At 28.3% G+C, this 23,180-nt stretch overlaps 1 protein-coding gene across 50 annotated transcripts in view; it reads left to right on the top strand.

Moving 5' to 3' along the window:
- The window catches only part of para (sodium voltage-gated channel paralytic), a 46,242-nt gene that overhangs the window by 19,429 nt on the left and 3,633 nt on the right, over positions 1-23,180 (top strand). For 8 of the 50 annotated variants that reach the window (XM_070110577.1, XM_070110561.1, XM_070110544.1 and 5 more), the window contains 15 exons: positions 12-80; positions 2,691-2,968; positions 3,084-3,257; positions 5,201-5,363; positions 6,127-6,314; positions 6,425-6,668; positions 8,403-8,584; positions 8,671-9,153; positions 9,374-9,547; positions 13,559-13,681; positions 15,165-15,287; positions 16,483-16,677; positions 17,067-17,312; positions 18,664-18,934; positions 22,651-22,955. In XM_070110577.1, coding sequence (XP_069966678.1) covers positions 12-80; positions 2,691-2,968; positions 3,084-3,257; positions 5,201-5,363; positions 6,127-6,314; positions 6,425-6,668; positions 8,403-8,584; positions 8,671-9,153; positions 9,374-9,547; positions 13,559-13,681; positions 15,165-15,287; positions 16,483-16,677; positions 17,067-17,312; positions 18,664-18,934; positions 22,651-22,955 — 3,218 coding nt within the window. Of the gene's footprint in view, positions 1-11; positions 81-2,690; positions 2,969-3,083; positions 3,258-3,773; positions 3,937-5,200; positions 5,364-6,126; positions 6,315-6,424; positions 6,669-8,372; positions 8,585-8,670; positions 9,154-9,373; positions 9,548-10,080; positions 10,204-13,558; positions 13,682-15,164; positions 15,288-16,482; positions 16,678-17,066; positions 17,313-18,663; positions 18,935-22,650; positions 22,956-23,180 lie in introns of all 50 variants that reach the window. The other 42 variants (XM_070110576.1, XM_070110556.1, XM_070110580.1 and 39 more) reach the window with 16 other exon arrangements.

The raw sequence follows: 23,180 nt of genomic DNA, 5'->3' as shown, positions 1-23,180 counted from the left end.
ACAAATTGCAGATGTGATGGTTTTAAATGATATCATAGAGCAAGCCGCTGGTCGGCATAGTCGTGCTAGTGACCGTGGTGGTAAGACAATAACTTCAAAAATATGAAATTCTTTATTTTGATATTTATTTTACATAAATTAATAGTTTGGTGATAATATTGTTTTATTTTAAAAAGGCATACATAACTACGCTTAAATTCATTTGATTGTAAATACAAAATATTTTTGTTATAAAGAATTAAATCTGAAATATTTTGTTGTATGTATGTATGTTTAAATATGTGTGTGTTTTCGTGTGTGTTTTCCATTATATTGTTTTCTACTGATTGAGCTGTTATGTAAATATCTATATCCACAGCAGTTTATTTGGACAATTTATTTTAATTATCTGTACAAATATACACATTTATTTTTGTGCTACCAAAATATGATATACTAAAATAAACTATCTAATTGCATATGCTTGCATATGTATATATATGTATATATATATATATATACATATGTAATATACATATTCAATTGATATAAATGTTTGCCAATAAGATTTTACTTAAAATAATTATTTGCCTATTTTCTACCATTATAATTAATGTCACACTAATTTCAAGTGACAGAAGTTTTTTAATAATCAGTCCAACACTGTCGCCTGCCTAGAATAAAATGTATATACGATAAATGTAATTAATTTGCAATTGCTTTGGAAATGTCATTGGCATGCCTTTTTTCGAACTCCTTTAATTTACTACTTGTTCCAATTACTTATACCTGGTAACGACAAATATTTGCAAATGTCATTGCATTTTTTTATTATCTTTGCGTTTAGCATTGTAATCAATGTTAATGATAAAATTGATTTTAATATATTATCCAAAAGTACTTTAGTACTAGTGTAATGATAACTGTTACCAGATGTTTGTAATGGATTTCATCAACACACGTTTTGCAAGAAAAACGGTAATCGTTCTTTCTACCTTTAACTCTTACATACAAGTAACTCTTGTATGGCGTTTAAACGTTTCTGCACTATTGTTATAAAATTTATGAACAAAAAAATTTTATGACTAGTTATAACAATACTGCAGATGATATGATCCATAAACACATTAATTTGTATGTCCTAAATTTCATTCTAATAAAATATTAATACTTTCAATATTCATAATATATACCCTATTTGTCATTTCCATTCATCAAACTTATATATTTTATTTAAATAACATTTTTATATCCATATATACATTATGGAAGCCTTCTACAAACTATATGACTTCTTTGACTCGTCTATTTTACTTACTACGGTGATGCTGAAAGCAATTTAAATATTTTGAAACACAAAATTTTTAAGCAAATCACATTATTTTCGTAGTTGAAAACAAATTAAAGTATGATAGAGTAAATGTACTTGATATGATCCAAATTTTTAATGTCACTTATTTTTATCAATAAATATTTTTTGCTGTTAACTTTTAATGCATACACTTTATATCAAATGTGAAAATATGTTAGAATTAATTTTGTTAAATGTTAAATTTAATTTTTGCTTGCAATAAAGTAAAATGTTTGTTTTCAGAAAATTACATACCAAATTTTAGATAAGATTTGATTTGGTGTAGTTTTATAGTTCCATTATGAATTAATTACCAAGTTGCATGGTCGATAGTGATGTAAGTTTTGTACTATTTATTTATATCTTATATACATTATTTGCTGCGAATTGCGATAGCTTAAGTATCCTACCACGCATGAAATTTATATTTGTTTTAACACGTAACTAGTTGAGAACATTTCCTAGTAATTTCAACCAATAATATAAAATCTCTCAATTACAAATATTATTTTTTCACTTCAAATATTTTCTATCACACATGTATGTATATGATCATAACAACAGCGGTAGCTTTTTTGTTGCATTAAAGAAGATACTAATATATTTTTAAAAGTGCAGGTATACATCTAATAGGCTTAGTTTGGAATTTTTAACTTTTATTAGATTCCTTGTATTTAAGACCGTCTTAAAATTAATTGGAGAAATAATTAAAGTTTTCACTCTTTAACAAATAAAAAACCGAACCCGTGTCATTGAAGTTATCCTTTTCTTTGTGAGATGATTTTTGATAACGATTTCAAAAAGGCGTATATGCAAATTTTTAATCAAAGAGCAAGTATAATTTTATGAACTTACTACAACTTTTAAATTTCAAAAATATATGTCTGTATGTATAGAGTCGTTAACAATTGCTGTCATTAAAACGTTGCACCCTTATATGGTACAATAAAAAGTAATCGAACGGACCTGATTTTACGAATCTTGAATACTAGCATGTCTGAATCACATCTATACATATATACATGTATATATTTGCAAAGGTTTTCTCAACTTTTACTGTTTTATGAGTTTCCAAATAGTTTAAATAGTAGACAACATTAAACTTAAACTTAAACTGAGTTTAAATAGTAGACAACGTTAAATTTAAACTTAAACTGAGCAATAACGTTTAAGGTTAATTACGCACATTTTATTATTCAATATTATTTTAAAAGAATTTAATAGATGGCTTCATAGAAATATTTAACGATCAAAAGAAATATAAATGATACATAATTGATTACAAATGCCAAAAATTACACCTAAAATCGACGAAGTCAAAGCTGGTCAAAATTGACTAATCTGAAACTTTATGGTTCAGTCTCTGTTTACTATTTCCCAACAGAGGACGATGATGAAGATGGCCCCACATTCAAGGACAAAGCTCTTGAGGCTATACTTAGAGGAATTGACATTTTTTGTGTGTGGGATTGTTGCTGGGTATGGCTAAAATTTCAAGAATGGGTTTCACTTATCGTCTTTGATCCATTCGTTGAGCTTTTTATTACATTGTGTATTGTTGTAAACACAATGTTCATGGCAATGGACCACCATGATATGAATAAGGAGATGGAAAGAATATTGAAAAGCGGCAATTATGTAAGTTTAAAATATAATTGTTAATCCTTCTCTACATTGACAATCAAGTTACATAAAGCCAAGGAATCGAGTCTTATGATTGAATGTAATGATAAAATATTAATTTATCTTTCAGTTCTTCACTGCGACTTTCGCAATCGAGGCCACTATGAAATTGATGGCTATGAGCCCAAAATATTACTTTCAAGAAGGCTGGAATATATTCGATTTTATTATTGTGGCACTTTCCCTTCTTGAACTTGGTCTGGAAGGAGTTCAAGGACTTTCTGTTTTGAGATCTTTTCGCTTGGTAAGAATGAATGTATTATACATACATACATATATCGTATACGATAGTATATATACAGTCAAGGAAAAAAGTCTAAAAGTAAAAAACTAGTATGTATAAACATTTAATAAATTATATATATAGTTATTTATAAAATTTACTAAATTTGACCAAACCCTTTGATCAATATGTAGTATATTATATATATATATATATTGCTAAAATAATCTGACACTAAAACATCAAATAATAATATATATGAGATAATGGCTTTTAAACCTCAGTAAAATATTTGTGGTTTAAACAAAGTACAAAGTTTTTGTCTCTTAAAATATTCTACAAATACCTTGTAGACTGAGTATTAAAATGAGGCATAATCATAGTTACAACTCTTACCCCAAAACATCATATATAAACATTTTTGGTCACTATAAACAATAAAATACAAAACAAGAATTTCATTATAGTCGAAAACTATGATAATGCACTCATTTATTTAATTTTGCATTTAACCATAATGTATTCCATAAATTGCAGTTGAGAGTCTTTAAATTAGCCAAATCGTGGCCAACGTTAAATTTACTTATATCCATCATGGGTCGTACCGTTGGTGCCCTAGGCAACTTAACATTCGTTCTGTGTATCATTATCTTCATATTTGCTGTAATGGGAATGCAATTATTTGGCAAAAACTATACAGGTATTAGGAGCGCGAATAAATTATCAAGCAAAAAAGGAATCGCTTAAGTTAAATTTTAAATTGCAGTTCTTTAATAACAATATTGCAAGTCACTTTTTTGCTAATTTACTTAACAGTTTTTATATGTACAAACGTACATTCAATATTTTCTATTAATCACTTTTTACTCAAGATATAAAATATAGAATATAGAGTACTCAAAAAAGTTAAGAATGTCCTAAACATTATATTTCTACTATTAACTACTTTAATATTTAAGCTTGAGCACGTTTTTTAGCTTACACAAGAGGTGAAGGATCCGCTTGAACGATTTTACTTGCTTTAAGCCGCATTTTTTAACACTAATTTCATCTAAAAATATATAACAAAAATCTGAGGAAACAAAATAATTAAAAAGTGTAGCAACATATGCACATACATATGTATATAAAATTGTTATCCTGGTAGTTGTTTAAATTTCATAAATTTCTATTAACCCATGTGTTATTAGGTATATAACTTACCTTACATATTAACCGTTTGTTAGACTCAAATCCTTGGTCATATTTCAGTAACTATAAAATCATAATAACTCTGTATGATATAATATATTAAAATATATAGTAAAACACGGTTAACATGAAAATAAACGATAAAAAGCAAATAAGGAAGAGCTAAGAAATAGTTGACTCTTGTGAGCCTGGTAGTATAAATTTGTATTACCAAACTTATTTAATCAGGTAATCCATTTATGGAATATTGGAGTAGTCTACAAAGTGCCATCAATGCAAACTTAGACATGTGAATATGCACACTTATACGTACACATATTAAAACAACAACACGACAGCCTATCTGTTTTTAAACATCGTTATCATTTTCTCAAGGTATACATATACATACATATGTGTGTATGTGATATAATATTTATTATTATTTTAGGACAATTATAGTATTTAACTTAATAAACTGAACTAAATAAATTATACAATGCTGTATGCGTTAGTTTATTGTATTACCACTTTAAAAAATATGCAATCGAACAGTTTATTAATAATTATTTTTTATTATTCCAATATATTTTTCCTGATGCTTTGCCCGGCTTACTAATAAAATTCATGCTATCTTTTATCATGAAACCTCTTCGGCACATTTTAAATCAACAACTAACTGCACAATTCATCGCATAAAACACATTGGGAATGTATGGCTTATGATTTATTTCAAATCTATTTGAATAAATATCCCATATGTGAAATCGAAATTAATATTCTCGAAATACCAGCTACGAGTTTTTAAACTTGCTAAATCGTGGCCTACATTAAATTTGCTAATTTCAATTATGGGTCGTACTATGGGTGCATTGGGTAACTTAACATTTGTCCTTTGCATTATCATCTTCATCTTTGCCGTAATGGGAATGCAACTATTCGGAAAGAACTATACGGGTAAGTAGATAAAAGTTAGGTGGAAATTGTGCATAATCACTAAGTCGTTGTGGGAATTATCGTAGCACATATGCACAATCAAAATCATTTTATAATTTTTTTTTCCATTTATTGGTAAAAATTTTCATTTTAATATTTTTTGTTCTTGTATTCGCATTTTGTTTTATTTTTTTATTTTAATATACTTAGTTGTACTATTGATATACACATTTTTTATTATAACCAGAATAGTAAGAAATTTTAAGAATCAGTAGTGATCGAAACACGCTGAACTAAAATTTTTAATAGGAACGCAATATATTATTATTAAGGAATGGTATTCTTCCATTTTGTTATTCCGTTAACTTGCATAAGCAACTAACTTTAAGAGTTACACATTTGACTTAAATTTAATTTTTTTCAGTATACACATATATTTTTTTATTAATTTAATATAGCTTCAATTTACATGTTCATATACATATGTATACAAATTTGTTTGTCTCCTTGTAGGTTTTTAATTTTGTTACACTTACATATTTTTCTTTACATACGTAACCCTACTTACTTATGTATAATTGAAAGAAAAATAAGGTAATTTATTCAAAATCACTTTAACCCAGGTGGAGTTTTAAAAAATGCTTGTTGCACTCTTTATTATGTTTACCAAATCTATTTCTTCCTTCGCATTTTATGAGCTTCATTAATTATATTACAATTACATATTTGTTAGATGTTCGCAACATAACTTTTATACAATTCAAATCATTTTTCTTTACCATAGACAATCAGGATCGATTCCCCGATGGTGATTTGCCTCGCTGGAATTTCACAGATTTCATGCATTCTTTTATGATTGTATTTCGAGTATTATGTGGTGAGTGGATCGAGTCCATGTGGGATTGCATGTACGTTGGGGATGTATCCTGTATTCCGTTCTTTTTGGCCACAGTCGTGATTGGAAATCTAGTCGTACGTATAAAAGAAAGTCATATTGTGACTTCTTATTAAAACAAATATACCTAATATAATTTAGTTACTAACAGTAATTGATTTCAATGTATTTCTACGTTTTTTAACAGGTGCTTAATCTTTTCTTAGCTTTGCTTTTGTCCAATTTTGGTTCATCTAGTCTCTCAGCGCCCACGGCAGACAATGATACAAATAAAATCGTTGAGGCGTTTAATCGAATATCACGTTTCAAAGCATGGATAAAGCGTAATTTTGCCAATTGTTTCAATTATATTCGTAACAAGTTGACAAATCAAATTAGTGATCAACCATCAGGTGAGAGGATCAACCAGATCAGTTGGATTTGGAGCGAAGGTTTTTATCCACATGTTTTCTTCTACTTCTTGTTATATAGAAATGTATTCATAAACAGAAGTAATGATTAGACGAATTATAAGAAATGTATATCCGAATTAACATATAAAACGTTATTAAAGGCCTATAGTATAAAATCTAGCCAATTATAAATATATGTGCATATAATGCCTTTATAGTAGCCTTTATTTTTATAATATTGTATATCGTACATAATCATATTCTCCTGAGCTACATACATAGGTAACTTACTTAGAGTGAAGTAATTTTGATTTAGAATATAAATAAATATTTTGTCTATTATGTTCTTCACACATACACATATTTCTTAGACATTTCATGACGAAATTTATCTAAAATTTGTAATGATTGCAAATGTTAGAAAAAAATACTAAACTGCGGTTTTACTGTAGCTCCCCTTGTTTGTTGAAATTCAATATTAGCTTGTATTAGCGTGTTTTCGTTGTATATAATGGGTTAATGCCTGAATAAAGTTGCTTAGATGATTAATATATTAGGATGAAATTATATTAATTTCTAAAAACCATAAATATCTAGTAATAAGATTTTACAAAAAAAAATATCATAAAAATCTCTAAGTATTCCCAAAGTATTATTGTTTTTATAACTAGCATAATAATAGTGATTGTATTTGCAACTATACTCTTTGTGTATTCTATTGATCTGAACTCTTAACAAAGAATAACAGTTTAAGTTAATGAATATTTAAAAGTAAATTCAATATGGCTAAAATTAGTTGTAATAATGTTTTAGGTTAGTCTGGATTTACTCGTACTTTATCAAATTATTTATGAAATTGAAAGTAAAACAGTGGATTTTACCCTTCTTATAATTGTTTTTTTTTTTTATAAATAATTCAATGTTTAAAAATTCCCTTAATATTATTATACGAAAGCACAACAACATACAGTTTTTTTTTGTACTTCATTGTAGTAAAAATAAGACAAAATAATTTGCTTATACAATTTTATATATTTTGCGTTGCCAAAAATACATAATTTGCTCCCTTTTAGTTTAAGTTGCTTTTTTATATAATACTACGTTATATATGTTAAATATTATAATACATACATGCATAAGATCCATAAGATCTATGCATATACATTTGACTTTATGTTAAAAATTATACAATACATATAGACAATATTATTTATTACTACTTATCGTTACTTATCGCACGCCAACATATAAATTCCTACATTTGCAGAGCTTAAACTCATTATCCATAATAAGTTATATACTAATATAAATCAATCATTCACATAGTATTCTAAATTACTTAAATCTTTTTTTTCTCTGGACATATAAATGCAATTGAAAACCAAATAATTCAATCTTTCGTGTCTCATCATCATAAACGAAATAATATCAAAAAATCAATACCTACATATATATAATTGAATTAAAACACCTCGTGCATTCCAAACTATCCAAACGCAAAATAAACATATGTGCAAATTTGTGGTAACTAAAATATGTTGTCTATCTTCACATTTCGATAATCAATTGAATATACATACATATGTATGTATGTAAAATCACAATATTGCAATCCGTCATTCGCATCTCACCGTTCACATATCGTTGATCGATCGCTTAATGGCATGTCAACATTTTTACACAAATTTGTATTCAAATTGATTTACTTAAATTGAACGATTGAAAATATGAATGGATGCGAAGGCAAAGTGGTATGTCGTTGTATATCTACAGAACATGGGGATAATGAATTGGAGCTTGGTCAGGATGAAATTATAGCTGATGGTATAATCAAGAAAGGGATCAAAGAACAGAACCAGTTGGAAGTAGCAATTGGCGATGGTATGGAATTCACTATACATGGCGATATGAAAAACAACAAGACGAAGAAGTCAAAATATCTGAATAATGCAACGGTAATACACAATATTATACAATAATATATATAATTCAATACTTTCAGTAAATCTTATGATATACCCTCCTGTCCTATTTCTTGCAGATGATTGGCAACTCAATTAACCACCAAGATAATAGACTGGAACATGAGCTAAACCATAGAGGTTTGTCCCTACAGGACGACGACACTGCCAGCATTAACTCATATGGTAGCCATAAAAATAGACCATTCAAAGATGAAAGCCACAAGGGTAGTGCAGAAACAATGGAAGGTGAAGAAAAACGAGATGCCAGTAAAGAAGACCTTGGTCTTGATGAAGAACTTGACGAAGATGGGGAATGTGAAGAAGGTCCACTTGACGGTGATATTATAATACAAGCAAATGAAACAGATATATTGGACGAGTACCCAGCAGACTGCTGTCCTGATTCATACTACAAAAAGTTTCCAATATTAGCTGGCGATGAGGACTCGCCTTTTTGGCAAGGATGGGGCAATTTACGACTGAAAACGTTTCAATTAATTGAAAATAAATATTTTGAAACAGCTGTTATCACTATGATTTTGATGAGTAGCTTAGCTTTGGTAAGTTTGCGTCAAACACAATTTATTTATATATGTATATTAATTATTTAATCAATTCAATACACTCATGTAAATATAGTTAACCCCACAAATTTATTGATGGTATTTTTATTTTTATATACATTTCATGACACATTATGGTAGATTACTGTATGTCTATGTTCCGCATTATTATGTATTTATCAATTCAATATATATTTAATAAATTTATTTCATCCAGGCTTTAGAGGATGTCCACCTTCCGCAAAGACCCATACTGCAGGATATACTTTACTATATGGACAGAATTTTTACGGTTATATTTTTCTTAGAAATGTTAATCAAATGGTTAGCTCTTGGCTTCAAGGTTTACTTCACAAACGCATGGTGTTGGCTTGATTTCGTCATCGTTATGGTAAGTAAACCCGTTATCCAATAAGATTCTCAACAGATTTTGATTATTTGGACTCAAATATATATCACATACAAATAATTACAAGAAAAATGAGTACGAGCGTAATAAATATACATGTGCTTACTCAAAATACAGAAAATCTATTACTGAAAACTATTTTTTACCAATGACGGACAATTTTTTCCATACTTAATGAACGAACAGAAAATTAAACAAAAATATTTACAAGTATAAAAATAATTTAATTAATTTAAAATTTCTTATGTTAGTTGTGCTTTTACAATAGTTTATTTTGATACCATTTTTAAGTTTCTTGAAGTTTTTAGGCATTACAATTTTTGTATAACATTAGTTAAAATCCTTAATTAATTAAAATCCCAATAGACCTTCATTTAATAAATGTGTACATAGATAATAATATAAGGAAATTCCGTTTTTGATTTTTATTTAACGATATGTCAAGAGTAAATTAAATGTGCTTCTTCCTTCACTTTCACCTGTCTGATGCATTGTTAAAATGCGCGGTATATTAGCTATCCCTCATCAATTTGGCCGCGGTTTGGTCCGGAGCCGACGATGTCCCGGCATTCCGTTCTATGCGAACTTTACGTGCACTTCGACCGCTACGTGCGGTATCCCGGTGGGAGGGTATGAAAGTAAGTAGTTGCTGAATAAGCATTCCAAACAGTGCTTTCGTACTACGCCTAATTGAGTGTTGTGATGCAACAGTTTCTTCTACGTGTTCAACTCTAACTTAAACTAACTTACATGCTATTCTTCAAAACTTATGTATTTGTGTTGTTGTGTAATAACCATACATTAACAAATCTACGAATCTTGCCATATTTTACGTACAAGTTAAATATATTCAACAAATATTCGCAAGTGCGTGATTGAACTTTACTTAATTTAAAACTGAATATTCCCGTGGTTATAACTTTAATTCCGAGACACATATATCTAGTTGATGGACGTTATTTCTAACTCGGAGTATAAGAAAAATTTGCCACAAATTAAAGCTGGAAGAACTAAAAGAATCTTTTATTCAATAGCGTATTATACATATAATATGTAACTCAAAGATAATGTGCAAGTATTTATATACCTTATCGACATACACAAATACATTTATTTCACATCAGTGAATACATGAGCTATAATGCAATATATAGATACGAATGTTATGTACATACATATATATTGAGAAACACATATGTATGTATCTATTTGTGTATGTTCTTCATGCCCCGATATAAACCAATTTTGATATATACATACATAAATATGAGGAGTCTCGTATTACTTTCATACATATATGCTGTTATAGTATGTACATATTTCCAAAATAAGGTCAAGCAATTTTTTTGTATTCCTGTTGCAACAATATGGAGAAAGATATGTTTTGTACATAAAATTATCTTGGAAAGACATGTTGCAACTAAATTGTGATAAGTTTTTCGCAAATGTTGTATTTTCAAACAATAGCTTCAAATAACTTTCTTTTGTAAAGAATGGACTAGAATAACTTTATACTAACTGTATTGTACTTGTAAATGCTCTGTGTCACTATAACGTCAATTGTATAGTATATGGGCTTTTGTTGTATATGTTTGTGTTAAGTATTCGGCCAGAGTCGAAATTCATATTTTCCTGTTTCCAATCACATAACGTGCTCAAACCATCATTTAATATTTTCAGTTACAATGTTAGCAAACACAAGTTACTTCACACATTTAAAATGAATTTTTATTTTTTGGTGTTGTTATATAACTTTGAGTGTGAAATAATAAAATAAAAAAAAGTTTAAAAACGTGCATATAATATTTATGATGTTATTGTAATAAGAAAGTAATACGTTATAATTTTTGTACAGTACTGCATTAAATGCCAACTATCTAATCTGCTTAAATTATATAATATATATTAGCTTAGAACAACGAAAGAAATCCTTTAGCGCATTATAGTTAAGTTTTGACAATAAGTGAGTATGCCACGTCGGCCCGATACCCTGTTAAAAACATATTAGTTCACATAGATAGTCACTTCCGCTTGTCTCCGGGTATCCCTTAAAAGAAAACATTTTCGCACTTTTGTCAAATATTAAATAGATATAGAATTAGATAAGTTATCAAATGTAATAGACTTAGATGAAACGATAGTTTTAGATATGACATAGTTCCCGAGATGCCTTAGTGTTCCTAATTTTTACATATCACTTATTCGAAGCCCAAAATAAAATTCTCTTAAAGTAAATATGTGGTTATTTTATATATACCTATAGATGCAAAATAGCAACTAGTTGTAATAGAGTAAAATCACTGAAGGATATGTTTAAATAAAATGTAAAGCTCATATTGTAAACGCATTATTCAATATATCGATTAATAAAAGTGTCTTAAGCATCGTCTATTTATTCCTTGCTTCATTTATCATTATTTGCTACCACATTAACCATAACCGAAGCAAAGACATCATGCAAACTAAAATACTTTTAAGTAAACCAAATCCACTGTATTATAGTTCAAAAGTCATATAAACTTTTGAATCTTTTATTTCACTTTGTCCCTATAAACGAAGTATCCTTGTACGCCATGTATAAATTTAACCATCGAAACGGTGTACTTAATATTTGATTCCCATGTGCAATCGATTTGATTTTTATATACATATAAATAGATAAAATTTTAGATATATTATATGTAAATATATTCAGAAGCACAAACACTTCTTTGCCTACGCAGTGGTGGCAGTGTTTTACTTAAAATAATATTTTTACAGAATACGAAATTGCTTTACTCTCAGAATCGCTTGGTCTTGGCTTCTTATGTGACTTATTCTTTCGACAATTCTCATTTTAATATAATACTTGTATATTATAAATCACTTCTCCATTGAGTCTGGCAGCAAAGTTAGAGCAATAATTTGTCAGAATTTCGGCAAGCCAACCTAGTCTCCTAGATCGCTCCGTGCTCCACAATAGACAAATGCAATATAATTTCATTTGTACATATTTGCATAAACGTGCACAGATTCTTTATATTTGTGTTTTCTTCGAAAACCATGGAAACATATTAGTTCTTCTTCGAAATAGATAATCTACTCCTACATAAAGATGTAAATAAAAAAAATAGTCACAACAAGAATGAAAACTTCAATATCCTCTCCCATAGCAACACGTCTTAATAGTTCGTTATTTGTGTTTGGCCATTGTGGAGCTTAACAACAGTTTCTGTAAAAGGATCGAATACAACAGCTGGAATTAAAATATGAGCTTTTTGAAATCGTTAGGCAAATATGACCCAAAGATATTTAAAAAATTCTAAGTGTAAGTATATATATCCATTTAAGTACGAACTTACAACTAATACAGACTGAGCACAAAGGCATCACGGAAGTCGCTGAGTTTACTTGCAAATTCGCAGCATTGATTTGACAGGTTGAGGAGTTATATCATGAATAGCTTTTACATGTTATATATTTATATAAAACATAATTCTCGTACTTTTTTCACATGACTTGATGTTCGTCTTGTGAATAAGTAACAACATACAAAATTAAAAAGTCATAAGTATAAGACACATACAAAAGTAAGAATTATTTTATTTTAAAAATATTTCTTAGGTATAATAAGTGTTTATTGATGGTTTCTAAAAGAGTTAAATTTTATGACATCTCTATTGTATTTATATTTATTTTTTGCAGTTCCCTTCCGTTTCGTATCGTTCTGTTCCCTTTATTTTATTTTATTTGGTATTGTGTTATGAAACAATAACTTTTCAGATTCAGTTGACGATTGAAATGACAGTTCGAATAATACCAAATTCAAAAACACTAAGCCAAGAAGAAGAGAGACCTCTTCTCTTATCAATATATACGAAAATCACAATGTCACAAGCCACAGAATTTATAATGAAAACTAGAAAAAATTATCCCTTTAAAACACATACAACTTCCGTTACTTGTATTGAATAGAATATTTGTTTATAATGACTTTCGAAAAACCGGTACTAGGTGTCGCTTATCAACTTCGTTGCTTCACTTGCTGGAGCTGGTGGTATTCAAGCCTTCAAGACTATGCGAACGTTAAGAGCACTGAGACCACTACGTGCCATGTCCCGAATGCAGGGCATGAGGGTACGTACTTTCATAAACATATTCTCTCGTTAATGCAATCGTTATATTCGTTTAACAGCAGTGAAAACCAAAATGCATCATAATATGTCAAATTTCATTCAAAACAAAAAATGCATCATTAACGTTAGTTGAATTATTCATTATATAATCAATTAACTATTCTACTAATTGTTTGATTGGTATGATTTTAGTTAACAATTTATAGTAAAGTACTAGATAAGTAGTGATTTGATCGAGAAAAATGTTTGTTGAATATACTTTTCCCTTAGTTTATTAAAAATTTTCACACTTCACCTAATTCAAATACAATGTAAAAATTCACAATTAATACAAATACAATAAAACAAAAATATATTGCTTCACATTCCAAGTCAAGTAATTAGATTAATTCTTTTAACTCACATACATAAAATCAGTACACCCGTGCGCGTACACGCGTGAAATCAGCATATACATAATATGCACGATACATATATACATTCATATATTTAAGGGTGTTTTAAAGACCTAGAGAGAAAAAGATGCACGTTTCAATATAAAAGATATTGTTTAAAATACGAGCAACACATACATGTAATTTTTATAACCATTTATGTTATAAATTATTTTTATTCTTATTATTATTAATTACATTTTTAACCATATCATTATCTTCGGTTTTTTTTAATTTCATATTTTCTTGATCGTTTGTTGAGATATGATAAATCTGTCGTATTATGCATTAAAGTTGTTAAATTTGCTTATATAATATATGATTATTGAATTCTTTATATATCAGTTTAGTAATTTTAGTTTGCTATTTTCATTTTTTAAACTTACAAAAGCATATACCATGTTATTCCGTACATTATTAACTAAAACAAATTAATAGTGCATATTAGTTGTTTATATTTTGATAAACGCTTTTTTGTTGATTAACTGTCCTTCTTGCTTGAAGTAAATAAATATCTGTGCCTAATTTTTGCTTCTTAAAATAGAATTTTACTATTTAAAATATTTAATACATAATTAAATTTTGAGCATGTAGATACTTTTTTCATTAATATATATGTGTTTATTATGTTTCTGCACCTAACTAGATACAGTTTATATTAACTATAATCATTGATTTAAATAAGTAATGCATATTTTTACAATAAACTCATCCAAAAATCAAAACTATTAACATAGTTGCTTTCGAATAATTATTCACATAATATTTATTATTTATATAAAACTAACTCTAATTAAGAAATTTGTTTAAATTTATTCTCCTATCGCGTTTTCTCATAACAATTTTAAAACCAAACTTCCATCTGTACTCTATATTTTTAAATCGAAATTTGACGATTGGATACAATCATCACACTAAATTTCACTCATCTTGTGCGCTGAAAACTTTGTTGGCATCTCATTGTTTTTATTGCTAACATCACTGTACTCAAATGCGATCATCGACGTAAACATAACTGGCTTTGTTGCTGCCCTCATTTCGAACCCACAGGTCGTCGTGAATGCATTGGTTCAAGCTATACCGTCCATCTTTAATGTGCTATTGGTGTGTCTAATATTTTGGCTAATTTTTGCCATAATGGGTGTACAGCTTTTTGCTGGAAAATATTTTAAGGTACGTTGAAATCTAATTTAAAAAAAAAAAAAAAAAACAAATTGAAAAATTGTTATTAAAAATTGATATACACATGTTTTATTAAATCGTCTTAGTGGTATTATATCCACTCAGTCGATTTACAATAACATACAAAAATGGCTTTTATAAGTGTTTTATTAAAGCCTAAACGATCAGTAAACAATAATGCAAAACCAAATATTATAATGAAAATTAAAAAAAAAATTATTCGATCCGAAATATTTGTACCAATAAAGAAGTGAACTAATTTGGAGCGTATCTTTGCATCTATTTTTCGTAAATAGTTGGATATTTCAAGTAAGGAAAAAACCATGACGAGTGTTTCTTAATGCCGCGTTAACTTTTAACACATTTAATTACACTTCATTCGGTATAGATTTCCTTTATTGTGATAAAAAAACAGACACATATAGAAGGCAATATTATTAAATGTGGTAATAAAATATCAAGATTTTCTGAACATTTAAAGAGAATTTTAAATGTTTTTATAATGAAAAAGACTAACTCTTAAACGGTATCCCAACAAATAAATACCGATCCGAAAAAACTCCACTTTTATAATTACATACTATACATGTCAAAATTTAATAAACCTTATTATTCTTTCCCATTCGCACGTAGCATATAATAATCGTATTTATATGCCTCTACAATATTAAAACATATATATACATACGTGACATGGTACATAGAGCTTTTTATAATTAAATGAAAAATTAACTTTGGCAATAACTAGTAATAATATATTAAATCAATACATACAAAAAATATAGATATTTTACGTACATGACCTGATGAAAATTTATTATATAGAATAACTATTGCAAACAATCAGCTTTATAGCCATATGTAGCTAAAAATATTAAAGTTTATTCACTGTAAAATGTTCTATTATATTTATTATTTAAGTGTATTGATGCAATAATTAGTTCGAAATGCTCTAATTTTAACTACTATATATAAATCAGTCGTGAATTTTATTCGTAAAAGTCTTACGTTAAAAGAATTAGCTCACTGATCCTTACATATTATGCAATTCATTTTAATATGTATTTCAATAAAAAATAAAAATTGTAAAAATATCATACTGTACATTAATTAACAATTTATTATAAAATGTTTACATTAATTATTTCTACTTATTATTATTGCTAATTACTGCTCGACTTCTCAGTGCGAAGATCAAAATGGTACTAAGCTAAGTCATGAAATTATACCAAACCGCAATGCCTGCGAGAGTGAAAACTACACATGGGTAAATTCAGCTATGAATTTTGATCATGTAGGTAATGCGTATCTGTGCCTTTTTCAAGTGGCCACGTTTAAAGGCTGGATACCAATCATGAATGATGCAATAGATTCACGCGAGGTAATTCAAAACTGTTCCGGTTCAGTAAATAAATATACTTATATATACATACATATACATACTTATACCATATATCGACATATTGAACATTCCTAACAGTATATAATACTAACATAAAAATTTTTCTTTTTTCTTTCCCGTTCACAAAAACAAAAATAAACAACCTAATAAACACAACAAATTACGTTACACTGTTATCACGTCATACTTGCACGTCCGAACTATACCTACAACGCAAACGAAATTAATTAAACACCAATAACAAAAAAAAACCATATGAAAACACCGTTAATAAATTTACTAACACAAATATAAATATATCAACACCACCACCAATACCAACCTAAATAAACATGGATTAAATAATTATAACCATTAACGTCCAATAGGTGGGCAAGCAACCAATCCGTGAAACCAATATCTACATGTATTTATATTTCGTATTCTTCATTATATTTGGATCATTTTTCACTCTCAATCTATTCATTGGTGTTATCATTGATAATTTTAACGAGCAAAAGAAAAAAGCAGGTGGATCATTAGAAATGTTCATGACAGAAGATCAGAAAAAGTACTATAATGCTATGAAAAAGATGGGCTCTAAAAAACCATTAAAAGCCATTCCTAGACCGAGGGTAAGGCTTACATCTTTTTATCACAAAACAACAATACAATAATCGATCAAAAAATAAAAAAATGATAGTATTAATTATTTACTCAAATCTGTGCCAATTGTTAATACTTTTTTCTAAGTTTCGCGATTTATTACATTATAAGTTTCCTCTTTTTATACGTGTTTAAAACAATCAGTACGCCCTCATTTGAAACACTGATGGCGTAATTAAATAAAATGAATGAGGGCCCAGCTATATATCTAGCAATATTTTAAATCATCAGCATCCATGGCAACGGATGTATGAGCGCGTGCATTATCCGCGTTGAGTGGTCGAATTGTATAGTCAAGCAAAACTATTCATCAGGAGTTATGCCATTCTTCCACTGTTATTTAAAAAAGTTGCTTTAGTATGTCAACACTTGGTATAATCCACACACATGCCAAAACGCAAACTAAATTCCATGTTCGGTAGTCTGTCCTTAAACATTTTTATATCTGCCGATACATAAATATACCAAAATTGATTACCTATAGATTTTCTTTACATATTAAAATCTTATTTTATTTGTATGAATTTGCATGAACTGCAAATTCAGGTCTTATTATATAAAAGTGCAAGCATGAGAACAAATAAATATGTATCTACTTATCTATCATAGTAGATAGATACAGATGTACAATGCATCCTACTTTGCGCCACATACTCGATTGCATGTTTTGGGAAAATTTTCGACACCTATAAATATCGATAGCAATTTATTCAAATGCATTTTAATAACCCTACTATTAAATACGAGTGAACTTAAGAAATTAATTGATTAAAACTTTTAAAATTAATTAAATACACAGTTTAATCATAATCACTGTTAGTTGTCCTTTCTCTAGATAATTTTAAATGCAAATATATGCACGTTTCTTTTTATAGATACAGTACAGAAAAAAATAATCACTCTTATTAAAGATTGTCAATCTTTTTCAAAATAGTCAATAATTATTTGTGACCTATAACAAAATAAAAATCGGTTATATTGTATAATTAACCAAAATTCAGTTCGGAAATTTTAACAAATTACCAATAATATAATACAGAAATGCGTAATAAAAAGAATTGCCAATGGAACTTATTTTTTGTTTTTATAAAAGTCGTACCAAATTCTTGAGAATAAAGTTGCTTTTGGCACAGATCAACAATAACAAATTTAATTAAAATAAATGATGACTAATTTGTAACACTGGCATGTTATCGTAGCCTTTATAATAATAACAAAAATAAGCTTGCTATAGCTTATATGTACCAAAATAGCAAAATTGAAGTATTCCCAAGTAATTTTGAATTCACGGTTTTAATATTTCTCTTTCTTCTCTTACAGTGGCGTCCACAAGCAATAGTATTTGAAATAGTTACAGATAAAAAATTCGATATAATAATTATGTTATTTATTGGCCTAAATATGTTTACCATGACACTCGATCGATACGATGCGTCCGAAACATATAATGCTGTCCTAGACTATTTAAATGCGATATTCGTAGTTATTTTCAGTTCCGAATGTCTATTAAAAATATTCGCATTACGGTATCACTATTTTATAGAGCCGTGGAATTTATTTGATGTAGTAGTTGTCATTTTATCCATCTTAGGTAAGTAAAAGCCAAAAGTCCATTTTCTGGTAATTTTGCAATTATCGTTTAAATATGCGTTATATGTGTAAATTTGTAATTTGTTGTTGTTGAATATTAAAAATTTTAACCGTAAAATCCCATAAATGTAAATTCTAAATTTTTAAATAAAGTCAACCGTGCTATGAATTGTTCGCAGTCCGTATATGTGTATAAATATTTTTGTTCGAATTAAAATATGGCTTACATTATTCTTTTTCAAATTATTCATTCGAGTGTTTTAAAAATGTTTAATATACTCATATTATCCAGACGTACTATTGTACTGAAAGCTATATGTTGTGCTTTAGTATTTCTCTTGGTTTTCTAATCAATTGTTTTGCTTATTAATATTTTGATATTTTTATGATGCTATGCAAAACATCAAATTGTTTATAACGCCATTTTGTGTTTATTTTTAGTTACTATTGGTGTCGTATAAAGGCTTCTTTTAGTTCACCTGTACATATAGTTATATGTATATGGTTTTTTTTTTTTTTAATTTCTGATATCTGTACATATATTCGTTTAATAATATTCGTTTAATAATAATTAAGGAATTCATAAGCCGTACCATTTCTCATGTTTCTATTGTGTTTGTGTGGCACTATTATAACTTCAAAGATTTTGTATTAAGTATAAACAGATTTATTTAACAAAAACTCTGAAAAGAGTATTTGCAAAGGAATGAAATTACATCTAAGTAATGAAACATGTTACTTAATATACTTGTAAAACTATAGAAATGCGGTAAATAGCGCGACTCTTGAATTCCGTGAATATGTTGCTGTATAATGTTACATTTTGTTGTTTTTGTATTTTATATTGACTTCCATGATATTATGTTCTTAAATTATATTTCTTTGCGCGTTTCTGATACCACGAAAACTTGGTATAATATTGAAATACTGAGTTCTGTACGTTAATATATATAAACAGTATTTTTTTACATTGTGAAGATTTGAATATATGCTTGAGTAAAGGATTTAGTATTTTTACAAATATTTTATTTCCTTTATTTCGTGTACAGAACTTTTTTGGATTTAATTACATATTATCTTTGTTTGTTGCGTTATTCTAAAAAGGATTTCTTTTAAGTTCGTGGTTTGCAATAGTAATAAGTTTTTTTGTTGAATTGTTTTGAAACTTATTTTTTCATACTTATTTGAAATATTATACGAAAGCACAAATGATTACTTGCTTCGTTTTTATTTATACACTTTCTTAAATTAAAGGCTTAAATTGCCGGAATAAAACGGCAACTCATCAAGAATACGAATACAATACATAGCAAAAATATAAAAGTCCTAAATTTAACGGAATTTACTTCTACAGAAGATGGCTTAAAATATGCTTTACTACATTATTAATAAAAAGGGTCTTTTTCATAAAAACTTGGCATGAAAGACAACTAATGTATTTTGACATTAGTAATACCGGTGTGTTATTTATGGAAAAGATACTTTTTTTCTGCTATGAAATAGCACATATAACTTTTGTTAGGATCCAAAATCGTTACTGTTAAGATAGGATTCATAAGTATGCATATTTGTTCAGCTTTGAGTAAAAAACAGTTTCCATGAATACACCTTTTCGATTTAATTTAGCTATGCATTATTATGCCTTCATATATTAATTGGCTTCTATATTGTGATCAGAACCTTTTTATTTGCAAGCTTCAAAAGCGTTACAACTTAAACTATCTGCTTGATGCCCTATATGATACATATGAATAGATTTACGATTTCCAATATAATAATATTTTTTATAAAAAAAAGTAAGAATATAATATACCTGCGCTTTGCGCCCTTTCCAATTTGACAAATTAAATCGTCAACCCTGAATTCATTTTTAGCTTAAAGCTTTACTTTAATAACAGACGAGCCTTTATACCTAAAAATTAGTGGCAACGAATTACGGCCATTTCTAGCAATAACATTATGCTCTCAGGAAGAAATTTAATAGTAAAGCATATACAAAAATTAATGGAAAGGAGTCAATGAATTAAAAGTGATATCAAATAGCGAGATATATTAATATACGTCGCCCTGAACCTGAATATCCCCTGAATGGATATGAGAAAGTCAGTTCTCTCAATTCAATGGCTGTGTTTCAAAGTCTACATTACACATACATATACCCAAAAAAACATAGTATCAACCAGAGATATCAATAGAATACTCTATTGCATACTTCTGTTTGTTCTTTGCACCGGATTTTTAAATTTAAAATGCCCCACTAAGAGTTAGATTATTTACTTTTGTTCTCCGTTGCATAATCCAATGGCTATCTCAATTAATGGTTTTTGTCCATTTTGTCGATGGAAATTATGTACTTTACTATGAACGCAAGTCGCAACTTAGACTAAATTCATCTTATGTAAGTAGTTTGCGACCCCTTCGATAAATCACAGTTATAATTGATAAGCGTTGTAGTGCAAACTTCGTAGGTATAAAACAAAGTTTTATATTTTATATTAATACATATACACTACATTTGTACACTAACCTTTTATAAAATTATATGGACAGATAGAAATTCAAATATAACATTATTAACATTATTAAGTAAGGAAGTTCAACAATTTGATTAGCTATGCATATTCATAAAGACGAAAGAGTATACAAATTTATAGTTCCGTCCTTATTTACATAGATAAACGAATTACACATATACAATGACAAATTAATTTTACTAAGCCACGTTCTGATCATCCAAAAATGTAGCTCTGATTTTGACAATTAAATAGAAATGAGTGTAGTAGCCTCAAATACATATATATGTATATAGTATGTTTTGACTTAAAAACATAAAATTTATATTACAGATTTGTATTATCACTATTCATTCACGATATTTGGTACTAAATATATGCTGCGAATTATCGCTTAGACTCTAATATACACATTCCAATAACTGAAATTTCTATTTGGATCAGTCCAAATAAAGTATTTACTTGTAAAACATAGAAATTGTTCAGTGTTGGGAATAGGTAAGAATACAAGAGCGCAATCTTCTAAAAAGGATATGCTAATGTTTTTCTTATTATTTCAATAACTATTTGAATAGATATAATATGTAACATAACTACGCATCCAAACTAATCGCTTGCGAATTGTAATTTTCGACTGCGAGCGCCTATATATGCCTTAATACATAATTTAAATTTCGAAGCAGGAGCAATTATTTACACACACTGCAGGTGTTTGCTTACGCGTTGAGCTTATGATTTCTTATATTTCGAACAAAAATTGTTTCATATTAAACGATTGCTTCCTTCAATAAAGGCTTTCATAGGATTAAATATTTTTTATCAACAGTGCAAAAAATTTTAAGTTATTTTATTTTGACATATGCATATATGTATATATACTTCTATACAACTTTGTATCTACTTATCAATTTAAATAATTTAACGAAACAAATGTATTTTTATTTGTAAAACTATTCTGTTTATAATATATATCTTTTTTTTTTACTCGTAATATTTGTAAATGTTCCAAATACACCACGTGTAGGTGTGCTTCAGATATTTTATACATTCACTTTAGTAATTAGTAATTAGTATTTACTTGTGTATTAGTATTTATAAATACTGGATGCGGCCACGTAGGCCGTAACAGCGTTGCATATTGTGGCTTCCTTTATTTTACATCTCATTTTGTTTTGGGCGACAATATTTACTCCTTCTCTAACAGGTCTCGTGCTTAGCGATATTATTGAAAAATACTTCGTATCACCAACACTCTTACGTGTAGTTCGCGTTGCAAAAGTGGGTCGAGTACTGCGTCTGGTCAAAGGTGCTAAAGGTATCCGCACATTGTTGTTCGCACTAGCTATGTCGCTGCCAGCTCTATTCAACATTTGTTTGCTGCTCTTTCTCGTCATGTTTATCTTCGCTATTTTCGGGATGTCATTTTTTATGCATGTACAAGAAAAAAGTGGCATCAACGACGTTTATAACTTTAAAACATTTGGCCAAAGTATGATATTGCTGTTCCAGGTAAGAAGCCACAATTCATGTTCCGTTCATGTTGTCTATTGTTGTTGTCGTTGGGTAATATTCCCGTTGCCGGTTGATTGAGTGTCGTTATTATGCGGCGCACCAATACTCATAAGTATATTTCTTTTTTCACCTATTGGTGCGTTGTCTTTCTAATCCACTCACCCAAAAGAGGGAATATTACATTGTTGATTAAGCTATGGTAGTTGTTGGTAAAAGCTAAAT

Source organism: Bactrocera oleae, chromosome 5 (genome assembly GCF_042242935.1).
Source record: "Bactrocera oleae isolate idBacOlea1 chromosome 5, idBacOlea1, whole genome shotgun sequence".
Taxonomy (NCBI): Eukaryota; Metazoa; Arthropoda; class Insecta; order Diptera; family Tephritidae; genus Bactrocera; species Bactrocera oleae.
Note: the sequence above shows the minus strand (reverse complement) of the source record. Positions and strands in the feature narration are given on the sequence as shown.